General features: G+C 40.3%; 2 protein-coding genes across 3 annotated transcripts; one reads left to right on the top strand and one right to left on the bottom strand.

The window, feature by feature from the left end:
• Positions 1 to 552: 552 nt before the first annotated feature.
• Positions 553 to 8364, bottom strand: hacd2 (3-hydroxyacyl-CoA dehydratase 2). The gene is made up of 7 exons (XM_029492928.1): positions 8072 to 8364; positions 6349 to 6466; positions 5557 to 5575; positions 4513 to 4601; positions 3816 to 3937; positions 2372 to 2550; positions 553 to 1733 (listed from the first exon to the last, which is right to left on the bottom strand). Exons 1-7 carry the CDS (start codon positions 8194 to 8196, stop codon positions 1651 to 1653), a joined length of 735 nt encoding a protein of 244 aa, XP_029348788.1. The 5' UTR covers positions 8197 to 8364; the 3' UTR covers positions 553 to 1650.
• Positions 8365 to 9481: 1117 nt separating this feature from the next.
• stam2 (signal transducing adaptor molecule (SH3 domain and ITAM motif) 2) lies at positions 9482 to 20335 on the top strand. 2 transcript variants are annotated; one of them, XM_029492874.1, is made up of 14 exons: positions 9482 to 9641; positions 11203 to 11287; positions 11504 to 11579; positions 12298 to 12393; positions 12637 to 12783; positions 15420 to 15486; positions 15783 to 15981; positions 16372 to 16466; positions 16555 to 16637; positions 16731 to 16818; positions 16939 to 16993; positions 17189 to 17336; positions 18792 to 18955; positions 19157 to 20335. In XM_029492874.1, the coding sequence occupies exons 1-14, from the start codon at positions 9602 to 9604 to the stop codon at positions 19341 to 19343; spliced, it is 1530 nt and encodes a 509-aa protein (XP_029348734.1). In that variant the 5' UTR covers positions 9482 to 9601; the 3' UTR covers positions 19344 to 20335. The 2 variants fall into 2 exon arrangements, with proteins under 2 accessions (XP_029348734.1, XP_029348733.1); XM_029492873.1 differs by having other exon boundaries at positions 19154 to 20335.
• Positions 20336 to 21044: the final 709 nt, after the last annotated feature.

Genomic DNA, 21044 nt, shown 5'->3' with positions numbered 1-21044 from the left:
GAGATGAGACACGGCATCGTATTAAACCGAGTCACTCCGGATGGCTTGATGCCAGCGGGGGTATGAGAAAAATGCTCCATGTAATTCGAGTGAACGGACCCTTTACAGAGCAACACAAGCAGGAAAGTTTTTTTGCTGACCTCAAGTGGTTGAAGTTCTTGCTCTGCTTCAGTGGTGTACAAACTTTCCTGGGCCATCTAACGCAAACAGACAACATTGTGGACAATGCATCAGATATGACCCAGAGGTGTCTATTTTCAAGGTTTTGAAAAGATGGAACCATCCAGATGCACATGAACAAATCCACCTCGTTCAGTGTTCACCTCCTCCTTTAGCAGCCGTCACACACCGGCAGGGCCGTCACCTTTCCATAGCACTTCAGCTCGCAAACCTCGGTATAAAAACTTATGACCACAGATTTTGTGCACTTAACATCACTCCGTATTTCAAAATAAAAGTCCAGAGAGTCAAACATCTAACACATTAAGTTAGAATGCAGTTTTGTTTGTTACATATCAAAGCTCATGTCATTTGAAACTGCTGTTGCTACTGTATGTTGTGCTATCAGCCTTTTTTTTTTTTTTGCTAGTGTCTCATAACAAGTCACGATGTCTCAATTGCTCTTCTGTGATGAAGGATTTTAGCATCCCATTTACAAAACACATCATATAATTAATGAGAGATCAGGGGGAGGAATGTGATTTTTGAGCTAAAGATGCTAAACAAAAAAAGGAAGAAAGGAAAAATAGCACAATGACTAGTTTCTTCACCCGCACTGGCTACTTCAGGTTAGTACACACCAAACAATGAGGAAACCAAAAGACACAACTCACAGCCATCGCTGGGAAAGTTGGTGAAACTGAAACTTTTTAAGAGTCAACGTAATAAATGTCACAAGTCAAACAGCACCAGAGCAGACACCAAACAAGGAGCAACACAAGGGGGAAAAAATAGAAAACCATGCAAGCAGACAATGAAAACGGTTTATTGGACCAAATTAGGAATGCAATCAGACTTTTGACTGAAATGAATGAAGGAAAAAAAAAAAAAAAAAAAAAAAAAAAAAAAAAGGACAAGTCTGGACAGTTTGGACCAACAAACACAGCAGCTGCAAATCCTACAGACAAGCTAGTTGCAGCTCTAGTCTTCACATCACTCTTTCTACAGTGTAATAAAGGAAAGCTGCTTCTTCAAAAAGGCGAGCCGTGGGGAGGGGAGAAATCCACGAGGGATTTTCTACAGTGTCATTTCAAGAGGAGGTTATCGATTCTATCAGTGCATGATTTGGTTGAATGGTTTGATGTGGCTGAGTTCTGATCACTTCGAACGGCAGCTCAACTGTATCCATGTCAAAATACAGCTGCAAGCTCTGACTATACAAAAGTAACTGCTGCTTGGTCAGAAATAAAAACAACAACAAAAAAAATAACACCTGTTTGTTCATGATTTGTGAGTATCTATACAACCCAGACAACAGCTGGGAAAAAAAAAACAAAACAAAACATAATGTTGCTTTATAATTGGATCATCTGCCAGGTCAGCTCTGGAGTTTAGTGTTTCAATAAGCAGACATGAATTTGTTCCTCTTCTGTTGTTGTTGTCGTTTTGGTTTATTTTCCCTTCATCAGATCTGTCTGAATACTGTTCAGCTCACTCCACTTTGCTGTAGTCCTCTACGTGGCCCAGCACCTTCTTCCTCTGTCGAATCATGTGGAAGTAAAGCTGAGGGAAGACTGGGGAAGGTGGGGGGGGTCAGTATGTGGAAGAGACTTGAACATTTCATTAGAAGTTTTTAAGGGTACTTTCTGGCAGTCTGGAAAATACCCTTAAAAAGGACACTTCTTCAGTTTTAATCACACACTTGAAAATATACTAAACTCTACATCTCATTTGGCGGTGAAGGGGTGTTGACACCAGTAGCTGATTGTATACAGTGTTTTTTTTTTCATGGAGTGTTTGTTCACTGCTGCTAAATCAGGATAAGTCACAAAGTTCAGCTGAAATTCATGCTCAAGTGACTCAAGTGAATTCATGAATGCAGACAGATGATAAAAAAGGAGCAAGATGGAGGAGAGTAACACACTGCAGTGGTGAAATTTAAGGAACCAGCAAGACAAACTGGGTAACTCCATTTGTATTCAGGCTCAAACTAACTTCAGACTGTGTTGATGTTTTTTGTAAAATATGGCATAAAGTCATTGTAATTAGAAGATACACAATGATGCTAAAAAGCAAACACAATATAAGGAAGATATTGTGTTTTTCTTTTCACAGTGGGCCATTTGTGATTCGAAGCAAATCATTACTTATTACAACACTGTCCCTTCAGAAAGAGGACAAAAAAAAAATGAACATCGGCTTGTCAACTTACGAGGAATGTAGGAGATCATGATGAGGATGAGGAAGGTGTAGTAATCGAAGGAGAAGTTGTACTTGTTGGGGAGAGTGACAGAGTACAGGCCTGTCTTCTGCACGTACGGCAGCGCTGCATAGATAGTCAGCAGTTCCCCGGTCACTCCCATGGGATACAGCACGATGAAAAAGGTGTACCTGCAGACAAATAATAAATTACCCAGCAGCATGAGGAGTGGGCGGCATGGCTGGCATAAATAGCAACAAATATGGATTCGACTTTTTGCTTTTTACGTCGCTGATAAGCCTGAAAAATCTTCAACATGCATCTATCCTCTCTGCTTTAAGAAGCACATATTCCTGCGAAGAAAACATGACTGAAGAACACTAAGGCAGAAATAAGAGTGGATGAAAAAGAAAGAACATTATTTTTTATAAGAGAGAAAAGGGCATAAAAATATTGTTGGCACAGGCATCAATACTTCTTTTTTTTTTATCTTAAAAAAAAAAAAAGGAATGTTTGAGGACGTACTCAGGCTCTGACACAAGTAAAACATTTCCTTAGACACAGAAAAAGTGTAAGGCCATTTAAACATCCTAACAGTCTATTTAAATAAAGAGAAGGCGCCCATTCTATCAGCTGACAGAGACACATTAAGGGCTTCATTTTAAATCCAAACCACAAACAAAATCTAACAATGTGACAAAGTGCAGTGCACAGATCAAGCTATTTTACATAATTACATCCTAACTCTAAATATACTGTGATATCAAAAATACAAATGGACACGATATACTACTGCATCTGCATCCATCTAAATGTTTAGTCCTCGAGCAGTTGAGGGATCAGGCCTTTAAAAGGAGAAAGCTTGCAATTAAATATGAGAGACACTGAGCTCCTTCCAGCAGCTGCCCTCTCTGATCCTTCACTGGATTTTCCATGGGTGCACGACCAATTTTTCTGTCTCTCAGGGTGCAAATCAAACTGAAGGTCGAATACCAATATAGCGACGGTCTCATTTGCTACCAGGCAACAAAGACTGCGACGAGAGAGGCACTTAACAACTGTTGCCTTGGATGTAGAGGCAGATGAATCCCATTAGGCAAGGAGCTGGAGATATTTATGGGGAAGTAAAAAGATTTTCTATACGTTTGATGACTTCTTTGAAGAAGCACCTTTAAACAGTCATGTTGTGATGTTCAGAAATCTCCCTTATTGTTTCAGTATCCAGAAAAAGCAGGCTAATTAAGGTGATATAAAAAAAGCATAACTGCTTACCTTATCAAAAGCTTTTATTTTATTCAGAAAATAGTAAATTACTCTCACAAGTAAAGAAGCAAATTGTGAAAATGCAACGTATTAGAACGATTTAACGGAAATTCACATTCACTTTGGTCTGACATAATTCATTTATTCATGCATTCAGTCAGTACTGAGGTTTGTCTCTGGTAGAGCTTCCTACCTTGCCCATTTAATGAGGTACGGCAGGTGATTGAGCAAACTGAAGGTATAGAAAGAGTAGCGGATGATCTCTGTGACGGTCCAGGCCGTTACAAAAAGCAGCACGCTGTCCTCACTCTGCACCTGCAGAAACACACACACACACACACAAGAAGGATGACAGTAGGAGGACGGATTGGCTCTTGCACGGCTGCAGCAGTTCCTCTGCTGTCGGCTAATTGGGACGTTTTTAAACACAGAGCCATGCTGTTTGTTTCCAACGCTCAGAGATCAGATCACACTGCAGGACACTATCCTCGAAAAACCAAAGTTAAAAAGAAAAGGCACACTTACTATCTATACACAGTTTCCAGACACAATCACTGAGAAGTGACACGAAAACAACTTGCAGAAAATGTCAGTACATCATACAATAGACACACAATAGAAAAAAACCCCAAATACTTAAAACAGAAAATTCAGACATTAGTACATCAATTCATTCCTGCAACCCTGCAGCAAGACCATCGCATGTTACTTACACGTTTACTCCTCCCATCTAATCCCATCCAATCTATTGACGAGGCAAACAGCACACCAACTGGTCACTTTTAGACATGAATCAATGGAACCATTTACACTGTTCTCTACATCATTACAAATTAATTAGACAAAGTGTATCATGAAAGACGGCTTTATGTCTGCAAGCCTCATCTTACCTCCCTGACGCTGTGTGTGACAGCCCATGTGAGGAAGACCCGGGACATGACCTGGAACCCAGTCAGGACCACAGAGGACGGTACGATTCCTGAGACACGAGACAAAAGACGAACATAGATCGGGATAAACGAATACCAGTTCCTGAGTGCACACACCGACCATGTTTGAATTAGATCATCATTCTGACAACAAGACCATTACTTAAATATTTAAATTTCAGATGTCAATAATTTTACTAGCCACACAATCAAATGAATCTTTTTCACCTTCTCCTGTATCCGAGAAACAAGAACTGAGTGAAATTTCAGCTATTTGCCATCAGTCATATAAACTTCAGTTGTTTCTGGTGTGTGTGTGTGTGTGTGTGTGCGCGCACTCCTTAACCCGTGGCCATAGTGGCACAGCAGCTGCAGGGAGGCAGCTATATGGGGGAAAGGTCAGCTAGCTTTAGCCTCAAATCCCAGATAATGAAGAAAATGGACTGTGAACCACGGTGAGGCGAGGCAGTCGGCTTCTCTTCATCACATTAACCCCACGAGAGCCAACAGCTTCTTGGCTCTCTCTTTGGCAACCACTTCAGATGTGAAAGGCCTCTGTTTGTCGGCACACACCGGCCTCACAGATACATCTACCCAATGTAATCTGACATGTCAAAATAACAAAGGGACCAGTACAAATTAAAAGATATCGGCCACTGCTATCTCCAAGGATGGAGATAAGCAAACACATTTTAACCAGCCAAAATATATAATCAGAAAATAATCACACTGACATGATTTATTTTGACACTCAAGTCCTTAAACATACAAGCCGTGCAAATTATACTAATACTTAGGAAGCCTCGTTTAAAGAAATTTTTCATCAAGAAATTAAATGAAACTCATTTTAAATGCATTTTGAGTAACATGAGGGGAAGTGCACAACAGCCCAGGTGATCTAACTGGATCTAAATGATGAATGAATGACCATGAGTAAAAGGCCTAATGGTTTCTGAAGCGCTCTGTATTCACACTGAGCTCTTACAGGAAACTGAAGAGACTCACCTACAGCACAGTGCAGTATCTGTAAAAGGAAGAGATAACAGAGCATTAGTCAATATGCTTCTGGGATTGGAGCCCATTGGTTTATTTTAGCTCTGGATGGCTTGGTTGTGGTTTATAGTTTCATTTTTTTCATTTTGAATTAATGCTGCATGAATCATAAATCATACTAATTTTAAAAATTACTATCATTGCTCGTTTCCCAAGACAGGCAAAATGTATGCAAACTTATAACACAAAAACTGACTCAGTATCTCTAAACATATTATGTGTGTCAAAGTTTTATTCTCGGGGTGTGTGGTGGCCAGGCGGTGCTCAGACGATTTCTTGAATGGAAGATGCTGACGTCTGACCAAACTAAGTCTCCTGTTACTGAGCTGCAGTGTGTCTGGACAGGATCAGACACACACACACACACACACCTAACGTCGCTCCGCCTCTGCACTGCAAACACGTGTGTGCCAGCTGAACATGTTGCAGAGGATATACAGATAAGTGACCTGTTTCATTTCTCATCCAGACATCAGTCACAATATATTGTCCTGATGTTTTTATATATATATATATATATATATATATATATATATATATATATATATATATATATATATATATATCAGCTTTAATTGTCTTGAATTAATGAGTAAATCAAATATCTGTCCATGTATCAACACAACTACAAACATCGCAATAACATAATGCTGCCAAAGATCGTTTAAGCCAGTGAATTTGATGAAATATATATTTTTATATTTCACTTCATCAATAACATCCAGCCCTTTGTGGTTGTCTCACCTCAAGAATGGCTCCGGTCTGAAAGAACTTCAGAGGCTTCTCTATGGAGTAGTACAGCCCATGGTAGCTTCCTCTGGCCAGGTAAGCTCTGACCAGACCCACAGCTATAACCAGCCACCTGACAGCAGAGGAAGAACATCTCAGGTTAGTCGCTGCAAAAAGACCTGCGATGAATGAATATCTGTATGATTAAGCATCTCTGGATACTCGATTTTTTTTTTTTTAGTCTTTAAAAACATGCATGGCAGTTTATTGATTTTGTTTTCCTTTAATTTCTTTCAAAGCTACCTTTTATATGGCTATTTCTAAGTTGTGATGAAAACATGTTTGGGAAAGGTATTGTACAGCTGATCGAGCAGACGGCAGATGCTACATATGAACGGTGAAAGTGTGCGCACACACAACACCCTAACTTGTGCTCAATACAAAGCAAGCACTGTGTGACCCATCAACACTGAGTGGGACACAATGTGACCTAACTAGTTGGAACAGCTATCAAACAACACCCGCCATTCAATTGTGTAACAGTTTGAAAACGAGGGCAACAGCACATGCAGAAATTTCTCAGCTCATGGTTCGGGATAATTGTGTTGTCATTTTATATAAGTTTCTGGTTCAGGCAATCAAACTAATGACATACCATGCCATTTATCAATTATTGTGTAGTTCACACTGCTTAAGATAAATATGCTGAATCAGTATGGATCTAAACTTGGGTTGAAGGGAATGCTCTAATTATGATAGTAAATAAGGAAAATCTCTATCTATGCTGTTCATGTTGCAGCCTTCTAAAGCCAAACACATTTAACACAACTCTATGAAATTATGACTTTATATGAAAACCTTTATCCATTTAAAGGACAGCACAACTTTGCATATCCTTCGATTTAATCCAGAAACTTCAACTTCTGTTAATTTTTGGATAGAAATGTGTCACAAATGCGACTTTCACAAACACAACAGAGACTACAGAAAGGAAAGCATTACAGACAACATCATATCTTCTTCTCTTAGATAATCTCCCTCATTTGTTGTTGGAATTTTTTGTAATATAGGAGTCTTAATGTATGCAACTATAAAAGAATCATGAACCAACTGATTAGTCTAGTCTGTTTAGTTTAGTTTAGTAAAATTTTCAATCAAGTGAAAAATGCCAGTGCCAATATCTTTAGATACTGTGTTATGTTAAATCATGGTGGACACCAGAAGTGTTGTGTACAATAAAGCTGTCTGGAAAGATTTGACGTTTTGTTTTTTTTTTTTAATCATTCAGAACTCGTCAGCAAAGAGTTAAATCTCAGCTAAATAATTTACTTTTTTTATTTTGTGTTATTCTTATTTAGTAGTTACATGTGTAAATAACTGCAACATGGAGCTAAAAAGCAGCTGTCGTTGTGTTCCTGTGTTGTTGTTTTGTTTGTTTGTTTGTTTGTTTGTTTGGGGGGGTCACAGTTAAAGTGCACGCCAGGTGGTTGTTGCTTATTTAAAGTTAATCTGCGTTAGAAAGCAAATTGACATTAATTTTCACAGCTCCGCTTCTCGGCGTTCCTACTTCTCACAGTAACTACTTCAGATATAGCAGACGAATCATCCAAAAATAAGAATACTTTGGGGAAATCTTTGCTCCATTTTATTCATTCCTGTCCCAACACGCGCGCGCGACACACACACACACACACACACACACACACAGGGCAGCATTAGCACGAGGAAACACACATACCCAGCTGTCATAACAACGTTGTAAATGACCAGGTAGGCCGTGGCCAGGGCACCGGGTCCCTTCTTCTTCTTGGGGGCCACATCGCTGTGGGCTGCCTTGCTGGTCCCCGGAGCAGCTGCCGACATCACTGCAACCCTGAACGGTCTTCTTTGGTCCCGGACCACGGCGGCTGTCAGGTTCAACCGAGTCAGGAACTGGGAAGGAAGGGAAGGGAAGGGAAGGGAAGGGAGCGAACCAGGAAGTGCTGCACCAGCGCTCTTCTGCACTTCCGCCTTCGTTTTCGGACGCGTTTGTGAATAAATATCGCTTTAAATATCGGTCCGTTCAACGTGCCAGTCTTATAAGCTGTTAAATCTTGCTCATATTTGAGTTAATTAACTGTTTCTGACTTGTATCTCGGCAGCTCACAGTCTTTAATGAGGTTATACTTATCTTGAGCTTAAGTTGTAGTCTTTGTCAAGTCCACCGTTTATAAAGGGCCGCGCTTTGAGAGGAGCGCCCCCTAATGTGCCGGATTAAAACTACACTGACTGTAAATACCTTCATGGATCACAAATATTTAAGACTTTAAATGAGAACAGAAGAATATATAGGTTTCGATTATTACCAGGTGTGTTTCCAGTTTGATTTGTTAGTTGCATGCTAATTTTTAATCTTTCTGATGTTGATGTATGTTGTGGTTGTGGTATGATATTAAATCAACAAAAGAATGACCGGCGAGGTCATTTTAATTTGTATTTAAAAATTTTCAAAATGTGAGAAGTTGTGAAATGTGAGAACATTTTTTACTGTATATATTTTCTATGTGATAGCCATCACTGACACAGATATTTGACATTGATATTTACTGTAGTATCTTAAGTCTATAATCAGCAAAAATCATTCACACCTGCTGATGCTGTGACGGATTGCATTTAGCCTGATCACCAGCAAGTTATTGTGTCAATCAGGAAACATCTCTTTGGTGTCCTTGTTTGTAGTTTTGACATAATTTTCCTAATTTGAGTGAGTGTGTATATATATGGATGCAAACTCCCTCAATCTAAAGCCGAAAGTTACACTTCACACGTCAAGTCATTATTTAATCTCAACTCTAATACACTTGAGCTGAACTATCAGTTTATAATTGTACTTAATCTAAAAAACAGAAATCTTTATGTCTGCACACTCCTCTATCCCCCGTTAGATGTCAGTGTCTCCATTGTGTTAACTATTGTGTTATATATATTTCTATGTAATCTATTGAAACCTGCTATACTTTCATTAGTTTAAAAATATATAAAAATCTATATTTTAAAGCATCCAGTGCAGCCTTAACAAAAAAAACAAGCTCACTTGTTGAGCTAAAAATAAAAAATAAAATAGATAAAAATTTTGTTCAGGCGTTATTGAGGACAGCCAAGTTTACGGAAGAGCAACTGGTGCGAATTTAATGGACAGCAGAGATATTTGTTTAGGTTAAACGTTAATTTACAGAACGCATAAACCTCCCTTTTGTCAAATAGTCTGACCCTTTTTAAACTCGTCAACATGCCTTTATTTTCCCAAAATCCGTTTGACCAAGATGTCGGTAAGTGAAGTGCCGTTTCTTTTGGTGTTTTTTCTGTGTCAGTTAGCTAATCGAGGGCCAGCGACACTTGGAGCTAACGTTAGCTTAGCACCACTTCTTCATTTTATTTAACCACAAAGGCCGTTTGTTAACATCGACAACAACCTCCACGAGTCTGAGTCTCTCTTTGTTTGTGCGAATCTCTCAAGGTGACAGGTTGTCAACAACTTCCGGAGTGTTTTTATCGAGAACTTGTTAGCCGAAGCTAACCAGGATAAGCGATATGAGAAACTTCAATGCTGCCTGATATGAACCATGACTGGATTAAAAAACAAAACCACATGATGTAAAATCAGGCCGTAATGGTTATTCAGGCCGATCATCTTTAAGATCAATTCATGTATAGCTATTTAAATTCTGTTTGATTAAAATTGTATAAATGCAATTCTTGTAAAAGCTAAATAAGATCATTATTAAATTCCTGATGATATTCAGATAGGTAAAATATATTATTTAAATTATTAATATAGAAAAAATAACTTTCGGATTAATTTATAGTAAATAATCGTTATTTACTACGAAATAAATATCAATCAATTAAACATTATTATGTCCTGCTTTCCATTGTTCAGTAATATTGCTGATCAATATTTTCTGTTTGTCAATGAAACCATAACACTTACAGACATAAACTTAGACTTGAATTAATCATTTTACACTTTTTTTGGCTTTTTTTTTTCTCATAACAAATACATAACAGATCCTAGCAGATCTATATCAAGAAGTGAAGTGTGATATCAGTTATAAGTGCCACGTATTCAGTAATTCCTATTTTTAATCTGTCACCATGTCAAGTGTTTGTGATGTCTCAGTAGTTCCCGACATGTTCTTGATCAGTCAGCTAACTAAGAAAATATTCAGATAAACTGATGGATGATTAATACATTGGTCTGTTTGCATTCGTCTATCAACTGATTGATTAATAAGCTCACTGCTTGGGTTCAAGTGAAGAGCCCTCCCTGTTATGAGGGGATTAGAACAAGTTAGTACGCTCAGCTGTGTGTCTTTTCTCACAGTTGTACATGCACATTTTATGCAAAGTTGGCAGGTCCCCACCCACATCTCTCCTTACAACACCACAGTTCCTGTATGAGCAGACAATAGTGCAGTGTCTCCCTGAGGGCGACATGGTCAGGATGATGTGTCTCATGAAACAGTTTACTGTGGCTGGAAATGTGTGCTGTTACCTCACCTCCTTACATTATCTCTAATTATCTTTACCTTGACCTATAATGCTGATCACAAGTTAAAATGTTACTGAGGAAACTTTCATTTCCTCAAATAAAGCAGCAATAAAAAACTGTTTTCTTTCTTCTTTTAATTTTTTTTTTACTTTTTTATAAAGACACGATCAAGATTTTTTTGTTTTGTTTTTTAAGTTCTCTGGAAGTCAAACTCTTGTTATTCACTTCTCTGGAATTCACCCACTGTCACTGGTATGTCTGTCCATGAATACACTTTCTGTTGCCAGTCAAGATAATTTCTCACAGGACCATATATACTCTGTTTGATGTGTTTCCAGAGAAAGCAACCAATGAAAACAACACGACAGAAGACTGGGGGCTCATTATGGACATCTGCGATAAGATTGGGACAACAACCAATGGGTAAAAAATGTTCCTTTGAATACTAACACTTCATTAGTATTGCAGCAGCACTGTGAATCATCCAGCTGCCTGTTTAAATTAGTCATATTTGAATGAGACTTTGAATTTGTGAATAGTCTACACTAGATACCAGGAAGCCCTGTGCGGCACCATCTCTGTGCTTGTTGTTTAGTAGCTATACTAGCAATAAATTCTAATGTGTTTTTCCTGTTCCAGACCAAAGGACAGTTTGAGATCCATTATGAAGAGAGTCAACCACAAAGTGCCTCATGTTGCCATGCAGGCGCTCAATGTGAGTTTGTTCCTAGGTTATTTATCTTTATCTCAAATAACCTTTCCAAGCTAACCAAGTTCTCATGGACACTAAGATGACAATGAATCCTCCAAAGCTAAAAATGCTGAACCCAAGATTCAAATACGATCCCAAATGGGCCTGTTTTTTTTTTTTTTTTAATTATCTGTCTACGGCGGATGTTTATAATAACCATACCATAATAACCAAATCATTCAAAATTAAGTTGATAATGATAGATTTTAGGCAGTCAAACTCTTCTGTTCCAAATATATCTAAGAAGTAAGTGTTCAGTAATGTAATTAATCTGCAGTGGAGCTGTAATCAGTCTAATATTCCCATTGCTCAAGTTGTACAGGAAAGTGGAATATTTCATACTGGGAGGATTTAGCTCAAATGAGGAGTGTCAGAGCTGTTCTTCAGCCTGAGTCATCATCATCATCATCATCATCATCCAGTGCTGTCACATGCCTTGCTCTATTTTTAGGGTTCTGTGCTTGCTCATTCAGACAGTTAAAGCCCCATTGTCATCAAGACCATTTACAATCACAAAAGCTTCAACAGCTCTTAATGCAGGCTATGAATAATTCATTAATGTGAGTGGTATAAGTAATCCCATCTTGATGAAAATGCACCAAAAACTCCAGGGTTTTTTTTATACTGTATGCATACTAGCTGTTTACTTTCATTTTTACACTGCCAACTCCTTCTCTTGCAGTTGCTGGGTGCTTGTGTGTCAAACTGTGGAAAAATATTCCACTTGGAAATTTGTTCAAGGGAGTTTGCCAGTGAAGTTCGGAGCGTGTTGAACAGGGTATATTCCTATTTTACCACCTTACCTGTCTATTTCTCTTTGTATAAGCTTGAACAGTGTGATTCCTACAGATAAATTCCCTCTCAAATTGAAGAAAGTTAACTGAAATGCCACAGATCAAATCATAGTTATTTTAATAGCCCTATTAAACCCATGTTACTGGGCAGCCTTTACAGTCTCCCTCTGATATAGAAACACTAGAGAAACATGTCAACACAGTGTTTGTTTGCCTACCCCTTGCAGGCCCACCCTAAGGTGTGTGAGAAGCTAAAGGTTCTGATGGTGGAGTGGGCGGAAGACTTCCAGAAGGATCCACAACTCAGTCTAATCAGCGCCACCATTAAGTCTCTGAAAGAGGACGGCATCAGTTTCCCCTCCGCATCCTCACAGGTATGTTGACATAATACAGAGTGAGAAAAGCACAAAGAAAGGAGCTAATCAAATAGACAACTTAAACATGAACAACAACAAAAAAATGTACAAGACATTGTTACAATAATTTCTACTTCTTAATACACAGCAAATTTTTCCCTTTCTCTTAATCAGATTTTTAAAAATCTCTTCCATCCATTATTAAATATAGATAACCCAAGCTTTGTTTTTCCAGGAAATCAACAGTCGACAGCACAGCAACATTAAAATTGTAATTTTTCTCAAAAGAATTCAGTCTAGATTAGATTACCATTTTAAAATCTTCTTCTCACTTGGAGCCTTTATGTGCCCAACTTTAAAATTAATCCAAGATTTCTCTTACACAAAAACGAGCCACAAAACACTCACATATAAACTAAGAGTCATTTGTGAATACCAATGTGGTGAAGAAACTACAATTTTCAATGTGGCCGCTGGTAAAGAAAACTTGAACTTCTGTCCAAAATCAGCAACATAACATGTTGGAACTTAGACTGCGTGACTTAACAATCATCAAACAGCTGCTGCGTGTCAGCAGCTGTCACCCCACACTCTTCGCCCTATTTATGGTTACAGTCCATAAGTGTGTGGATTCTTTTTGTCCTGCTGAAAGTTGTTGTGCTCTGCTATTGTGGTTGTGGTTTCACTGCAGACCAGAGTCTGGCCAGTGTGAAGCTTCAGCTTGGGTGGAGCTCGTCTGTCTGCGTTTGCATGGCAAGAGCCCCCAGTGGAATTTCCTCCTTCACATATTTCACATAATTCTGTGGAAATGTTTTGTGTGTCCCAAGTTCAGGACTTGGAGATTATAGAGGACAGAGAGGCTGCATGATTTCTGTTCTGTTCTGTTTGATTTCTCTGTGAGTAATGATGTCACAACCTTATTTGTGTCAAGGGCCGAGGCGGACTCTGCCCTCAGCCCTCGTAAAGTGTCTGGCCTACAAATTTATCATTTGATACATTAATAGTCTCGCAGTGGCTGACGGCTTTAGTTCTGTGTTTGGTTTTCAGGGCTTTGCTTCTTTAGACAATGAATGGTCTGAAATGTCACTTTTTATGTAAATAATGAAAAAGAAGATTAGGTCCAACATAAGAAACTGTGTCCCGAATCTATCTTGAGCAGTAAATAATAAACAGGGCCTGTGTGTTGATTTGACTAAATAACAGGGAGAGCAGGTTCTGATGCAGGTGAAGAATAATGAGGTAGACGGTCACAGTGTTGAAAACAGCCATTCTGTAGGTCACCCTGTTTAATCCAGATAAATACCCTCGAACTTCTGTTAAGAGACTTCTGTTAAGGCACATTTGTAGAATGTGTAGAAATAAAATCTATCTTTTCAAAGATGACAGTGATCAGTTCTGATTGACAGGCGTGTATTTTAGAAAGTGGCCACAGATTTTGATCTTTCTTACAGTGTAAACAGACAGGTCAGGACATGATATTCAGTTTGCTCTCTCATCCTTGTTTAATTGCTTTGGCGGAGGCAGTTTGCTGCCTATTGTGTTGATGGAAGGGCCAGGACACGCGTGTTAATGTGAAGCAGGTGGCACATAAGGCAGCAGGTAGGACACTTAATCTCTGTCAGGTGATCTGCAAACACCAGCAGGTAATGTGACTCATGCTGTGGCGGTGCTCTTCCCATTTGCCTTTAGCCACCGTTCACACTGCTCTTTAAGGTCCGTGTGTTTGGATACAGTCACCTGCTGCCAAGCCAAGGAAAACAAATGAGCGTCCTGCTCTGTTTGTTTACCTGTTGATACATGTTGCATTTAATTTTCTTGTTACAGTTTATAGGGGGGTGAAGTGGGGTGTGTTAGTTTTACATGGAATAACATCTCCACCCATTGGGTGTTAGTCACTCACTGAACTTAACCTTATTTATTTAAACTACAGTAGATTGATTATATGTTTATGTCTGTAAGTATTTTTACAAATATGTATGGCATTACTTCACAAACCAAATGTGGATCTGCTCACATGTCCTCTATCACCTCTTACTTGCAGCTTTGCCTACTTTACACATCATTTAATTTAAAATTGTGTATTTTCTGGTGCTGTGTAATTCTCTGGTTATTATCATTGGACTCGAGGCCCTGTAATTGATACTTATCCCAAATAAACAACAGCGAATACAACATCAACAGTCATATGTCTGGTCTAGCTCATGCTGCTTTTGTTTTCAGCTTTTCTTGGTTATTTTTTTACTCACATGAGTGAATTCTCAGGAAATAGCAGCTTGCATTATCGACTTCCTGCAAATCTGCCCTTGGCGTAGATTTTCTTTGTACTGCACTGGACCAGCTTTTGTAAGATGTACCACAAGACAGTGTTACGCATTAGTTCACCCTCTGTAAAGTATTTGTCAAGAGTAGTTGGTTAGCATTGGCCCTGTCCAGATGATCTGTTTTGTCTTCTTTGACCTCCTTGTCACTTCCAAGAGCTGCTCAGTCTGAAAGCATCTTTGACCAACATTATAGTCCCCAACAAGAACTGCAGGTGTCACTGTAGTTACTGCATATATGTTTTTCTAATTGTGTGTTTCTCCCTCGCCCCCTCCTGTATGTACACACACCAACGCACACGCAGACGTGACCTTTCCCTTCTATATTTTCCACAGGGGTCCACCGCAAAGGTCAGCACACCTGCCACGAGTAAAGCATCAGATGATGACGAGCTGGCCAAAGGTAAAGTGAGGTGTCGTAATTCAGCACTGCAATCACCTTTCTCTGCTTTATCTCAGCATAACCTACAGAAAACGCAGACCTTTTTTAGTTTTTTCCCAATATTCAGAAAAATAAAACGAGGAAGAATGTAAATTGATTATATACAAAATTCCGCGTTTTGCTTTAATCAGTCTGAGAATAGATTTTATTCTTAATATCAAAAAAAAAAAAGATATAGAACTGATAAATCCTGCGTCTTGTATTGAGCTCCTTTCACAAAGACTTTTCTCCTCTCTTCTCTTCTTGACCTCCTCCAGCCATTGAGTTGTCTCTGCAGGAGCAGAAGCAGCAGGCGGAGACACGGCCCCTCACCGTGACTTCCGACCCCCCGAACTACACCAACGGTGGAGGGGGGCAGGAGGTCCGGAAGGTGCGCGCGCTGTACGACTTTGAGGCGGCTGAAGATAATGAGTTGACCTTCAAAACTGGAGAACTAATTCTGGTTTTGGATGACAGGTACAGATTTCATAAAAAGCCTGATCAATATTCAGCTCAGCTTTATCCTCAAAAATATGAGTTTTAGAGTAAAGATCATTGGTGCTGCTGACCTCATATGCTGACCTGCTCATAATGTCCCACAGTGTGTGAGATACAGCCGCAAGCATAAACCAAATTATTATCTCAAAATGAAGATAGTTTGTTGAATAGCATGACCACCTCTGATTTTATCTTGTTGCTCATCACAGCCAACACTTTTAAAGAGCTGGAAAGAATACATTACTTTATTCAGTCTAGCATTTTCTATTGTGATGGCTGTGGCAGGTGTGGACCTCAGCCAGACGCTCATTGTGGCTGACTCAGAAGCTCACGCATGTTTTGTTCTTTCCTCCATGGTTTTGTTTACAGCGATCCAAACTGGTGGAAAGGGGAGAACCACAGAGGAGTGGGTCTCTTCCCCTCCAACTTCGTCACAACTAATCTGAATGCCGAGCCAGAGATAGGTAGGTAGAGCGCTTCAGCTGTCTCATTTCAAATTGGAGGAAATGAGCTTCTGAACCACTGATTGGAACTGAACCTTTTCCTCTCCAGTGACTTTTGTTGAAAAGGCAGTCAGTCCTGAGGAGACAAGCCTGGAAACCAAAGCTGAGCCTGAACCTGTCTTTATAGACGAGGTACTGCATTTGTTCAGTGGACATAAATGTACAAACCCAAATCACCTCTGAATCAAAGCACCAACCCAGAACTGCTCTCTTCGATTTTTGCAGGGGAAGATGGACAGAACGTTGGCACTGCTGCAGAATGCAGACCCTGCAGATTCGGCTCCTGACTCCCCAGAGCTGATCCAGCTGGAGGGTATAAAACTTAATGCTGGTGTAAATCTGGCCTCTCTGCCCGTGGAAGCTGCATTTGGCCTGATCTTCACAGATATTTTTCATTTTCTCTTTCTGTGGCTCTCCCTAACTGGTCTAACAGGTGCCTGCGAACAGATGAACCCAATGATAGATGAGAAGCTGGAGGAGATTGACAGGTACTGTGAGTCCGATGTGCAGCTCCTATGTTTATCAACACTATTATGATCAGTTAAGTTCCCAGCTACATGCCTCTAATAATCCAATATCCACTTCGGCTACTATGAGGGTTAAGATAAAGACGTCAGAGTTGAGGAAAAAGCTGAACTCCACTAGGACGGTTCTGCCAAAGTCTTTCTCTCTCCATGTTGCAGGAAGCACTCAGAGTTGTCAGAGTTGAATGTAAAAGTTTTGGAGGCCCTGGAGCTTTACAACAAGCTCATGAACGAGGCTCCGTTCTACTCGTCCTACTCCAAGATGCAGCCGCAGTACGCACCGGCCGGCTCAGCCATGGCCATGCAGGTCAGAATAAATCTCCGATCGAATCTTTGTTGATGTTAAATATTTAATGAATGCGGTTTTTAGACTCTCTGTCTAAAGCGATTGAAATCACAAACCTGTGAATCAATAGATTAATCACCAAAGTGGACACAAGATAAAGCCCAAGATAACAGCAAGCTTGGTTGCAGGGAATTGGATCACCTCCCTCCAAAACCTTTCTTAATTAGACTGCCAGGAAGGCTCATGAAATAATAGTGTTTACGATGACACTGCCCACAAACATCAAGAGTTGGGTCAAGACTCTAAGGTAAGTATTTCGGTTGCAATCACTAGAAAAGAGTTAGCGTCTTCATAAGCAACATGAGCATAGTTTGAATAGTTTTATTAATGGAATTCATGATTGGGAACGTTATCTTAAGTAAACTGAGCTGTAAAAACTGTAGAAACCACAGTCACTTCTGTGCATGACGCTGGATCGAGGCTCACAGTTGAAAGTGTTAAACTTCTCATCAGTGTTAATGCACTGAATACACAACAAAACAAATGAATCTCGCAGATGTCCTGCAGTCGTCCTCTGTGTTGTCTCACCTGTAAAGCAGAAGCTGAATCTGATTCCCAGTTTAGATCATTCAAATCTGGACATTTTCTTTGTTAAAGATGAGATTTATTAGTTTGACAGTTTGTGTGTTAACTACCAGCATGTGCGTCATTGAATATCAAGTCAGTGTGGAATCCCACTCATCTATTGATTCTATTGATCTCTCGATTTGATGTTTGGTTTTTGTTTAATTTCTCTTGGAAATCAGAAAAATTTAGAACAAAGTCATTCATAGCAGTCAGGTGATGATTCTTACGTTTTTAATGCCTGCATTCCTGTGAAATAGCTGATTTTGCTTCTTGGACTCATCCTGATAGCTTGACATTCATTTGGCCTTGTTTTTTCTTTTCTCTCTCTCTCTCTTTCTCTCTCCCTGGAGAGTCAGTCTGCCTGGTTTTCTTGGCAGTGGTTTTCTATAATGACTCATGTCACTGTTCCTCCCCCGAGACTTAGAAAAATGTGCACTTCACTGGGCAGCCCTGCACCACAGTGCTGCTTACCCTTCATCTTTTTTTTTTTTTGCACAGCAGGCAACCAGGTTATTTTTGCACGTGACAAAGATCCTAATCCTTTTCCTACTGTGCTCCCCTTCATCTTTTGAATTTGTGGGAAAATTATGCTGCAACACTACCTGACACTTCACCAGCATTATTTTCTACCTGTCTATATTCTGTGTCTAACTCTCTTCATGGAGAGTAAACATCCAGTGATGGACTTCCCTTTTATTAAAATAAGGGCCACCAAATAACAGAAAGGAAAACTGACACTTGGTTCCCTTCTTACTCTCCCTGTCAGTAAGCTGGCAGAATGGTGAAATACTGCACTGCGTTACAACCGTATCCTTAGCGGCTCTGCTGCTCTCCCTCCTGTCTGTTCAGGGCTACCTGGGCCCAGCCGGCGCTCCCTATATGGCTGCAGCGATGCAACAGGTTCCTGCTCAGCCTTACAACCTGCCCAGTGACCAGCCCGGACCACTGCAGTCCCTGCCCCCCACCGTCTCAGCCCCACCCAGCAGCCAAGCTGCTCAGCCTCCCTACATGAGGTAAGAAAACAGGCCCCGCACCACTGTCTGAAGAGAAGCGCACAACGAAGATACACAACAGTAGTAACAGTTTGTGAATAATTTGTCATAGCATGTTGATGTCCCAAACATTGACTCGTGTTTGAGAGCAGAAAGGAAAGCAGGAATTTTCCACATTCTCTGTTTGTTATAAGTGTTAGATCTGGATTTTCTTCACAGCAGCGCCATCAACACTCAGTACATCAACCAAGCTGCTGGAGCATCCTACCCAGTGCAGGCGGGCGTGGCCATGGACATGTCAGCCTATCACAACTCGGGCATGCCTCCTATGTCCTATCCTGTGGCAGCTCCACCTCACCAGGCTCCTCAGCAGCAGCAGGCGGCGTATTATCAACAGCCTCTGCTCTAAAGCTCCAACAGACAGCAGACCTGACACGAACACGTACTTCAGATATTTCACTTCCTAACTGTGCGTTCATTTGGCCTTGTGTGTGTGTGTGTGTGTGCGTGTGTGTGTGTGACAGAGTGGTAATCACCTCAGGATCATTCCTTTGACCATTTTTGGGCCTGGCGAACTCGACTGAATGCCGGCCTAGTGAAGCTGAGGTGCCTGAGGTGTGTGTTTAACAGGTGAGCTCTGCCACTGGACGTGAGACTACACATGGCACCGAGGGTGGGTTTTTTTTTTTTTTTTTGTTGTTTTTCGTGTTCTCTGATTCTTTTTCCAGGTTGATGGAAAGCGGCGCTGTTTTTTTTTTACAAACGTAACAGTTCGACACGGAGGAAGAGCTCAGCCGGTGCACCACTATCTATTAATTTATGGAAATCAGAATATCACAATCTGTCATTCAATACATGCTCCCCCCCTACAAACTATTCTGAGCTGACTGCCCTATAGAGTCCATTCAACATGTCAGCTTCTGAAGTGCTAATGGAGGGCCAGGCCACGTTCACACTAATGTAGATAAATGTGGGAAAAATGCAGCTTTTTCTCTCTGGCCATCTGTTCACACTGCCTTATTTGGAGCGGCTGTGCAGTCCTCTGTCCAGGCCCTTCAGCCACAGTGCAGCTGTGAAGTTCGTTTGGCAGCCCATAACTCCCGACGCAGGATCACTTTAAGTCGGAAATAAAACGGAAGAAAGATATTCCTCTGAGAGCCTTCACACATGGCTGGTTTAGGCGAGCGTGCTGATCAAAACTGAAGCATATCTGTTCTGACAAACTGAGTTGTTCCACTCTACCCGTCAATTGATGTCCCCATTCACGTCCATGACACGCTGTTCAAAACCTCAGTGGCATTTTTAAATTCATCTCCATTTATGTGAACAAGGCCACAAAAAAAAAAAAAAAAAGTTCTGTCATTCTTTTTAGTTTTTAATCGCCGTCTTGTTTTTAAAGCGTGAACTCATCCGAAGGCAGGTACAGTCCAATCTGACTGACAGTCTGTCCTTAAGTGCTGCTTGCACTGATACAATGATTGAAAGATTCTGGGCTCACGTGGGAGCTCGTGTTTCTGCGAAGTCAGCACTCTGTCGTATCTGTGGGGGCCGATCGCAGGTGCTCGCAGCGTGCAGTTATCTAAGAGCCAGGAGCTTCGTTATCTCTCCCTCACCAGCATTCACGACTGTAGCTGATCTGTTATGTTAACAGTTATATTTGTGTAAGCTTTCCCATAATCTCACTGCCTTGTAATGCGTTCTGTGGTTGCATTTGAGCTATTTAAGATGACTGTGTGTGTGTGTGTGCACACTAATGTACGTCTTCTTTACCTGTGTGTATGTGTTTTGAGGGCTTATTTGTACAATGACACTTTTTTTTTTCTCTCTCTTTTTCTTCTTCTCTTGAAGAGGATCATCAAATTTTAGGGGTTACTGAGAAATAGGTAGTTGGATCTTTGTGTGTTTATTAATCTGAAGAAATGATGCATCCTGTTTCATGATTACCTTGTCTGTACTTTTCTGCCTCTAATTTTCATCTCTGGGGTCCTCCATGTTTTATGCAATTCCACAGTACTGAGATGTCTCAGGTCAATATACTTACATTTCAAAATGGCCAATGTCACAGCCTGTACTTTGATTTATATATATTGAGACATCACACATGTGATTT

The sequence above is a fragment of the Echeneis naucrates genome, chromosome 21 (genome assembly GCF_900963305.1).
Source record: "Echeneis naucrates chromosome 21, fEcheNa1.1, whole genome shotgun sequence".
NCBI classification, from domain to species: Eukaryota; Metazoa; Chordata; class Actinopteri; order Carangiformes; family Echeneidae; genus Echeneis; species Echeneis naucrates.
The sequence above is the reverse complement of the archived record's forward strand: the minus strand, read 5'-3'. Positions and strand labels throughout refer to the sequence as shown.